General features: G+C 31.3%; 2 protein-coding genes across 2 annotated transcripts; both read left to right on the top strand.

Annotated features, from left to right (window-relative positions):
• Window positions 1–2,443: 2,443 nt before the first annotated feature.
• On the top strand, window positions 2,444–3,578 carry LOC128190542 (uncharacterized protein MAL13P1.336-like). Its single transcript, XM_052862628.1, has 4 exons — window positions 2,444–2,509; window positions 2,715–2,781; window positions 2,879–3,373; window positions 3,465–3,578. Exons 2-4 carry the CDS (start codon window positions 2,715–2,717, stop codon window positions 3,482–3,484), a joined length of 582 nt encoding a protein of 193 aa, XP_052718588.1. The 5' UTR covers window positions 2,444–2,509; the 3' UTR covers window positions 3,485–3,578.
• A 4,306-nt stretch (window positions 3,579–7,884) lies between these two features.
• LOC128189118 (putative uncharacterized protein DDB_G0286901) lies at window positions 7,885–8,875 on the top strand. Its single transcript, XM_052860585.1, has 4 exons — window positions 7,885–7,956; window positions 8,045–8,114; window positions 8,205–8,672; window positions 8,765–8,875. Exons 2-4 carry the CDS (start codon window positions 8,045–8,047, stop codon window positions 8,782–8,784), a joined length of 558 nt encoding a protein of 185 aa, XP_052716545.1. The 5' UTR covers window positions 7,885–7,956; the 3' UTR covers window positions 8,785–8,875.
• Window positions 8,876–9,541: the final 666 nt, after the last annotated feature.

The following is a 9,541-nucleotide window of genomic DNA, read 5'->3' as shown; positions in this document are numbered from 1 at the left end:
AGCGATTTACAAAAAATTGGGGCTAATCCGTAGGTTTCCGTAGCAAGATTCACATTGGTACTTACATTCTCTACCAATTTTACGTAAAATATTCTAAAATTATGTTGATCTTTCACCTGCGCCAAGCTGGTTTTATCTGCATTAAAATTTCTTCATTCAGTTGTTTACACGTAGCAGGGACAGTCTCCAAACCACTAGTTTATAAATTGTCTTTTACTTATAACGAAGCTTTACAACTGCCGATTATTTGATACTGGTTTTTAATATGAATGAATTCTGTACGTCTAGCATTAACGGCAGCATATATGTAAAGAAAACATGCAGTTTTATAGTGGTTTGATGTAATACACTTTTAACGTTGAGATACATTCCCTGGGAACTATCGACAGGCATCGCTGTAAAATCCATCGGGAAGCCTTAACATGCCCGCGTTATGTACTTCCGAGTTTTTTTTTATAACTTTGTTTATTTCAGTTCTTTTCTGGTCCATCCCTCAAAGATGAGTAATGCCAATATACACATCTGGGTAGCAAACAAGGCCAGCCGGGTGTTTGTTCAAAATGAAAAGGGCATTTTGCCTATATAATTGAAGACTTGGAAGTTACATCATAAAAGTTAGTTCATTTGACCAGGAATTAAAACTTGTCCCATTTGGAGTAGATAAGTTGTTTTTATTAATAACAGTAATTTTTTCCTCGATTCGGTGCAACTTCTGTGCTCGGACACAATTCCGGGCTTGCAGTTTAAAATTAGTGTACCCGGGCTGTGCCCAGCCTCTTTTCTAGTTCAACAAGGAAAAGATGATTCGACTTTCAAGACAGAAACATAAAGATCCTGATTTAACTTATCCAAGGATTTAATAATTGATTTAATAATTAATAGACTTTATATAAAACAATTAAAGGAGGGGGACTTAATGAACCTGGAATGTTCTTACTGGTGTAGTATCGGCTTAATGCTCACCTCGATCCAACTTTACAAGATGTCAATTTTGGTCGCTGTGGTTTCGTACGACAACAAAAAGCCAAACCAATTAAATTTTATACTTCCATATTCATCAAATAATATTGACCATGAGACACAATCCGTAAGCTTGTTAATTAAATATAATGAGCTGTATGTTTGTACTGGAAATAACTGGTAGTAACCGGTAGTTGATGAAGATAAAGAAGTTAAAACTATTAATGGTTGATCCATGTATAATGATTGTAAAATTGCCAACAAATTTGTTCGTTTATTCAATAAAAAAGTGTGGTAAAAAATAAAAAATGATTTGTTAGAAGTATTCCAACCGACCCATTGAAATGGTCCCTTCCCGAGAATTTTTTCAGTTTTGGTTTTTTTAATTGATTGTCCGTGTGATATTAAAAATTCATTTGATCATGTTTTTGTATTAATAAATAGCTTTATCAGTAAAAGAAAAAAAAAGTTTAATTATCAATTATCTATTTGTGGTGTTAAGGAACACTGCCTAAAATCAAAAGTCCAAAGGAAAAGTACAAAACAGGAGCAGATCAAACATAGACCTCTAAACAAATTAGAAGAAGGATAAATGCCAAGGAGGAGTGAATATCATCTGCTGACCGGTCACACCTGCAAGAAAAAATATTTAAAAAAATAAATGAATCAACTACGTACCACCCCACTATGAACACTTTGCGTTGGAGTATATCAATCATTTTTATAATTAATTCTGGCCTGTTTTTTGTTTTTGTTTGTTTGTCTGGTTTTTTTTTTATATTTTGCCTGAAATTTTAATACGACGCAAATAAAAGTATCCTATTATATCTCTACCTGTTAATCAATCAAAGAACTTTTGAAATATGTTGTTTATTTAACAATCACACTATCAATATTAAGTTTTCTCTTTTAACATTTTAATAATGAATTAATGTTTCAATTTTTAAAAACCATTCAATATATAACAACCACACAGTAGAGGTTTGCCTCTATTTTTTACCTTTGAAATACAACCTGGAGAAATTTTAAAAATTTTCTTATAGATATTTCATCATACCTTAATATACAAGTACATATTATGTTTAGATGTTATTTGGGGGAAATCACAAATCTCAGTGTTACTTTTGAAAAGAATTATAAAAAGAAGTACATTAAATGTGTTTGAACACCTTGAATCTATTTGTACTAAGAAATCTGATTTTCCATTGATTTTTCAAAGTACCACTTGTATTGTTAGAGGGCAGGATGTGATTATACTACAAGACAATTGACAATGTACACCATACAGACCATTAGAAAGTCTTTAAGTAACGAATAGATCAAATTAAGACTTCCGTGTGATATACACATATCTTCAGACTACAAACATGCATTCTGACATAATCAATTTGTGCGACGTAAAACATTTTGATCACTCTGCAGAATTTGTCATCAGAAAATATGAAGTTCTGACACCATATATAAAGCACGTTCGTATCAGAGTCTTTACAGACCTTTGCCTTTCGTTCCTCCAGTGTTCTTCGTTACCAAACGATTCAATATCTTTAAAGTAAGTACCTACGTATAGTTGAAAACAAAGTGACTCTTCTCAAATAATCTTTATTAATAGAAAGAGAAAAAAGTCCTGACATTTCATAATATCTCAAAGAACTAAAACAAAATTGAAAAACGGTTTAAAATAATTTGTTTATAGTTGTTTTTTCAGATTTTTACAAGTTTTACAAATATTTGTAAGACTATCATTTCTATTTCAGATGGGTTTCATTTTGATGACCGTTACTTGTCTTATTGCTTCAGCAAGTGCCTTTTCAACCTACGGGGGTAAATGTTTTAAAAGATGTTTCTATAATAACTGGATCAACAAAATTGTTCTATTTCGTTTATTTTATTTGATTTATCTAAAAACCCTATCTTTTAGGAAGAGCAATTAATGGCAACAACGCCAACATGAATGCCGCCATTAACACGGTGCCAGTCAATATGGGACTGAACACTGGAGCAATGAATGCACTGCCCGCTAATATGAATATGGCCGCCATGAATATGATGGCAGCTAACATGGCTAACAACATGAACACAATGCCAGTAAATATGGCCAACATCAATGGCGCCATGAACGTGATGCCAAGTAATTTGGGAGTGAACATGGGCAACAACATGAACACAATGCCAGCTAATATGAATAATCTTGTGAACATGATGATGCCCACCAATAACAATGCCAATATGCTGAACAATTTGATACCAGTTAATTTGGGCAACAGAAACAATGTAGCCAGGAATGCCAATATGATGAACGCCGTGAACCTGATGTTGCAGAATAGTGGAAACAATGGAGTTTTGGGCAATGCAATGATGCCAAACAACATTGGAAATATGGGACCAAATACCAATGTTGGTATAAACATGAAATGTAGGTTACCTTTAATGTGATTTTCGTCATTCAAATTGTAATGGTGTACTCTACCCAAATCAAAATACTAATTTGCTGATTTACTTTACAGCCGCCTACGCAACCTATTAAACTCAATCCAGATGTTTGTACCATCAACGAAAGACCCCGAGGAGCTCTGTCTTGTTCTTCATAGAAAATTAAATTGCATTCCAGAAACATTTTATATGTTGTGCTCTGTATTTTTTCTTGCTATTTGAAAGTAACTTGTATCGATAGTGTGCGATTCTTTTCTAGAGAAAGCCAATTTACAGTAAGCAGCTATTAAGCGTAAAGGTATTGCATAACAATAATAAAACAATATGCTCAAACAAACAGCATTTATATTCGGAAAACGTTTTCGATTTTATCATGACACAAAGAACAAATGAATACTACATTAAATTAACAAAATGTGGGTTTGACAGTAGCTGTTCTATCTATTTGATGAAACGCTGATTTGATGGGGGGGGGGGGGGGGGGAAATGCTGAAGTTTATTACAAATTCTAGGCAAGGAGTAAAATTTAGAAATCAAAATCAAGGACAACATAATGAAATAAAATTTAGATATTTGAACAAAAAAACTAATTTAACATTTTCTGCCAGATAGTTAAACTAAAATCTCACTTTTCCAAACATCTTTAAAAATCTTGAGTTTTGAAAATGGAGTCTTTTTACTGTTATTTAAGTACATGTTATAATTTTGAAATTTCTTTGCAAACCTACTTTTCGTTGTTTTTAAGATGTTTTTTTATGGTACAAGCCGATTGCCTTTTTAGGTATTAATATTCTATAATGATTTGGTGTAGAAAAATAAACAACACATTTACGACACATTTATTATTATTATTGACATTATAATTTTCATAAGATTCGAAGACACAATCATATCTTAATTTATCGAAAAAAAATTATACACATGTATATAGTAATATTGTTCATCCTAATAATAAAAACATTATGACCTTGTTTACAAAAAAAACTATTGCGGTAATTCACGATGCGGAAATCACTGGAAAATGGAAATAGAAAAAATCTTACCTTAGAATGTTTGTTGGTTTGACCACAAACCACTTGGGTTAACCTACTTCGAATTTGATATGCATCGTTTACACATTAGTGAAATTATTCCTGATTATGCAAAACATTTTTGATAGATTATTTGCGTTACTCGCTCCAATATGAATTTATATCAATACTGTTGATATTAAAATGAATATGTATATGATACGAAATAATAATTTACCTTTTTTTAATAGACATTAACCGCCATATTAATCTAAATTAACAAAAAAGGGGCGAAATTTATTATCGTTACATATAATGCAAATCATTGAATGAGGTTTTTAAATTGTATTTAAAATTGAAATTGAGACTGACCATAGGGACTTCTTTATCATGCTTGTAATGCACGAATTATTTAAACAATAATTTATGGAAAGTTTTTTTTGTAAAAATTTCTTTCACAAGCTGATGAGTCTAGGTATAGAGTTAAACCATCCTTATAATTTTTTTTAAGGATTCTTCTCACTTGTTTTTTAAAAGTATTTTGTTTTGTTTCTTAGGCAAATTACATTGTGAGGACAATTTACACAAGAATACACAAAATAGTACCATTTGAATAAAGAACTCTTTTCAAATGCAAAAAGTTTAATGTCGCGTTATAATGTGCAATTTGCCGTATTGTATTACTGAAAGCATGGGGGAGGGGTCCCGAAATAATCCCTAGCCTCTTATTTGTAATTTTAAGGTTTGATGAAAATGAAAGTGAAGCAAATATAATCTAACTAAATGTTTATGAGATAAACTTGCATATTGTTCCTTCCTACGTTTATTTCAAAAGTCTGCGCAGCTCCTCATTTTAGGTTTTTGATTAATATGTCACTAACTAGATGTGTTCTATTTAGAGTATTGTTACGCATATAATTATTCAAGGGTACTGTATACGTTAAACTTGTCTTATTAAACGCTAGGGTTGTTATAATACACTTACGATATTTTTCTCATCAGTTGATAACGACAATTAAGAGGACTAGAGTGTCAGGACTATTTTTAGACTATTTAAATCTTATTGGAGAAAAGAGCTCTATATAAAGATAAAAGCCAATAACAACGTTTTAGTTTATATAAATGAAATGTTATTACTCAATATAAATATATAGCTTATCAATTTTTTTTAAATATGAAGTGAATCTGATAAATTTTTGTTGACAACCGATCCTACAAAAAAGAAATTAAATTTAATTTTTTTTTCTTCATATTCTTATAAATTCACAAGAGTTTTTAAAAATTTGAACCTATGTTAAAATATGAAACGTGGAGAAAAATGTTAGGAAAGAACTTTATACTGCACATTCAACTTTAATAGATACAGTATATGGTGTTTTTTTTTTTAATTTTAAATATTAACTCGGTGGTGTTTCGATTAATTTCAGATTGTTTATCATAGCATTGAACAACAATCTTAAGTTGTACATGGGGATATTAACTTGGTAGGGTAGGTTGTGTGAATCAAATTTTATGAAGCTTAAAGAACTTGATTTAATCACATACCAGCCAAGAAAGACAATTTAAAGATCGCTACACTATTCCGTTAAGTGTTTGGACAGAACGTGTATGAAAAAGTTGACAGCAGTATTCAAGATTTAGAGATATTATATAGGTTAACCCATAAAGACATTGTAATGACTTACTTTAGAGGATTTAAGAGTGTTCAAATTATTAATTGACAATTTTTTAACAAAATAGTGAAACATGTATGGTCAATGATGATATAAAGCTTTTAAAAATTTGTCCTGTATTGTTATTAGACAACAACAGGAAACATATCTTAGGAAACTATTAGAAAATAATGAGAACATTTTACAGTTTACAATTGTAAAAAAGAATAACATTCATCCCCTCTTAAGTGAAACCCCTAAATAGACTAAAACAATTTTTGTAAAGACTTTCTTGCTCATCCTAAGCATGACTTATATGTATGTTGCCTAACAGTTATCAAGAAGGAGAGAAGATTATGAAAAAAAATAATCCACAAAAGGTTATGTAACTTGTGACCTTATGACCTCCATGCAGTAAAATTCTCTACTCCAGAAGTCATGAAAAAGCATGGTGGAAGGCTTCACGTTCTTTCTAACTATGCAGAAAGTTTTTATTCAGTGTTACTAAAAGTAAAGAAGAAGGTTTATAAACATCATATACGCTACTACATTATGATCATTTCTGCCACGCCCTGCAGTCAGAACACTATCCGACGTCATAATATCTACAATTTAAAATGATTTATTGTCGTTTTAAAAACGCAAGACAACAACATACAAGCACAAATTGCAAAAGGTCACCAGAGAGACTAAATAAAGGGACATAAAACGAATTAAATGCTTATTTGTAAATCATGCAACATACAGCTTAAAGCTGCTTGGTCCGATTTTATATCAAATTTTATGCACGCTATTAAACGATGGCTATGCTTAGTATATGTATAATAATAGACATTGCAGTAGTTTTACCCGTCAATTATGCCAAATTTTAATGAAGAAAAATACGTACAAAATTTGCTAACAAAACAAACGACATTAAAAGGTACCGCGTTATTTCGCCTCATGTTAAATTTCACCCCTGACGACGAGACGGGTATGGTTGTATTACGACTTTGACATCGCTTTAAATAAAGGTCGAAATGATCAGATTACAAATAAACATGTGTACGTTTTGTTCGCTAATATTTCCAAAGTCTGCTTTCTTTACAATCGATGCATAGCATGCGGGTTGAATAACCCAAATCATTCGGGGGACGAAACCAAGCGGTTTCCTTTTCTAAACATTCCCGTGATGCATTTTGGTTTGTTTTTTTCGTTTGCCCAAAGAGAAATTATTTTTATTTACTTTGAATATTTCTAACTTTGAAAGGAGACTGATTCTGCTGGTGTAAATAGGAGAAAGTCCATAACTTTCCAAGATAAATGATTTGTATGGAAAAAATTTTGATACTGTAATTACAAAAAAAACGGACCAAGCAGCTTTAAGAAATGTTTTTCTTTCGAGTAATTTTTAAAATCAAAATTAATCATTAGTTTATCATCAGATAATTATGACAAGCCTAAAACATTAAATTAAACCGTATTATAAATAAACGTTTAAGCATTTTATATAACACGGTACTCATAAAAAGATACGCTTAATGATTCAGGACATTTAGAATTCATTTGCTTTTTGAAACATTTTACCATTGATTTCTCAATAAGGAATTTATTGTACGTAGACAGGATGCAAATATACAAGAGAATTAACAATCTCCATTATACAGAAATTTAACAAGACTGACAGGACTAACAGATCGAATTCTGACTTCCCTGTGGTAAAAACAAATTTTCAGACCACATACATACGATTTAACATGACCAAGTTGTTCGTCATCAAAGATTTTGATCACTCTGCAGAAATTGTGATTAGAAAAATAATTTTCTAAACTATATATAAAGCATGGTCTTATCAAAAACTTCACAGTCCTTTGTATTTCGCCTTCTCTGTGTGCTACGTTGCCAAGCATTAAATTATCTTTAAAGTAAGTACCTACCTATGGAGGAATTAAATATTTGGAATTAAGCACAAGAATTTCTCCTGTTCTTATATTTGAAAGGTTTTTGTTTCAGATGGGTTTCTTTTTGATGGCCGTTACTTGTCTTATTGCAACAGCAAGCGCCTTTCCAACATATGGCAGTGGTAAATATTTTTAAAAGATTATATCTACAAATATAATGTACGAACTACTAAAATTCTTCCATATTTGAATTTATTTTAATTTTATTTAAGGAAGAGCAAATAATGGCAATAATGGCAACAACAATGCAGCCATTAACATGCTGCCTGTGAATCTGGGACTAAACACTGGAGCAGTGAATACAATGCCCGCTAATATGAATGTAGCCGCCGTGAATATGATGGCGACTAACATGGGCAATAACTTGGCAATGCCAGGTAATATGGGACTGAACAACGCTTTAAACGTCAGACCAGGAAATATTGGTGTAAATATGATGCCAGCCAATATTGGTATCAATATGAACACAATACCAGCTAACATGAATAATGCTTTAAACATGATGATGGCAGCTAATATGGGCAACAACAACAATGGAGCCATTAATGCCAATATGATGAACGCTGCGAACATGATGATGGTGAATGGCGTAAATAATGGAGCTATGGGCAATATAATGACCCCAAACAACATTGGAAATATAATGGGACTTAATACCAATGCTGGTATGAATATGAAATGTAAGTTAGCTTGAATACAAATATTTTGAAAACTCTAATGGATTATAGACGTTTAAAAATACTAACATGAAGTGTTTTTGTTTATTTTACAGCCGCCTATGCAACCTATTAAACACAATGCAGAGGTTAGTACCATCAACGAAAGACCCCAAGGAGCTCGGTTTTATTCTTCATAGATAATAAAAATACATGGCAATATTATATACATTTTTGTTTTCCTATTATTTAAATATTGATTTCTTACAAGTTCTTTTTTCATGAGAACACTTACAATTTAGCGTGCCTTTTGACATACATGTATATTGGATTTTATTAGATGTATAAGACAATGTAGACATTATCTTCAAGCACATTATTTGTAGTATGGTAAAGAATTAATAATGATTCAAAATAAAGTCTGTAAATATGAGTGTCGCTGTGCGTCTAATCTTAGCATAGATTTACGATATTATTAGAATATTAATTGCCGAGTGACATGCAATTTCTTATAAACATTATCTTAAATTTCATATTTCCAAATAAGTTTTTGATATAATTTCCAAAAGTTTATGACAATAATATTTATTTATAGAAGGACAAGGGGGGGGGTTCACGGTCGTTTATTTCTTTAAATCAAAGTACTCAAAGTACTGGAAAGCACTAAGCCAGCCTTATTGCCTCTTTTTCAAATGTTAATTGTTAATATTTTTAACGCATAATTATACAGAAAGTATAAACAAAGTTTCATGAAAATGCATGATATGTATGAGACCCTGACCATACCTTTGCGATCAATTTGAAGAGAGGAGTTTGTAATGCATATTAACTGATCAGTCAGCTCACGGACCGATTAATTAGGTTTTGATAACCGAATTGTGCTTTGTAATTTG

The sequence above is a fragment of the Crassostrea angulata genome, chromosome 6, assembly GCF_025612915.1.
Source record: "Crassostrea angulata isolate pt1a10 chromosome 6, ASM2561291v2, whole genome shotgun sequence".
NCBI classification, from domain to species: domain Eukaryota; kingdom Metazoa; phylum Mollusca; class Bivalvia; order Ostreida; family Ostreidae; genus Magallana; species Magallana angulata.
Note: the sequence above shows the minus strand (reverse complement) of the source record. Positions and strands in the feature narration are given on the sequence as shown.

Excerpts from the sequence above, each read along its gene's own strand:
- LOC128190542 (XM_052862628.1), top strand. The coding sequence starts at position 2,715 with ATGGGTTTCATTTTGATGACCGTTACTTGTCTTATTGCTTCAGCAAGT. Across the intron at positions 2,782-2,878 it reads TGCCTTTTCAACCTACGGGG|GAAGAGCAATTAATGGCAAC; the intron begins GTAAATGTTTTA and ends CCTATCTTTTAG. Across the intron at positions 3,374-3,464 it reads TGTTGGTATAAACATGAAAT|CCGCCTACGCAACCTATTAA; the intron begins GTAGGTTACCTT and ends TTTACTTTACAG.
- LOC128189118 (XM_052860585.1), top strand. The coding sequence starts at position 8,045 with ATGGGTTTCTTTTTGATGGCCGTTACTTGTCTTATTGCAACAGCAAGC. Across the intron at positions 8,115-8,204 it reads CTTTCCAACATATGGCAGTG|GAAGAGCAAATAATGGCAAT; the intron begins GTAAATATTTTT and ends ATTTTATTTAAG. Across the intron at positions 8,673-8,764 it reads TGCTGGTATGAATATGAAAT|CCGCCTATGCAACCTATTAA; the intron begins GTAAGTTAGCTT and ends TTTATTTTACAG.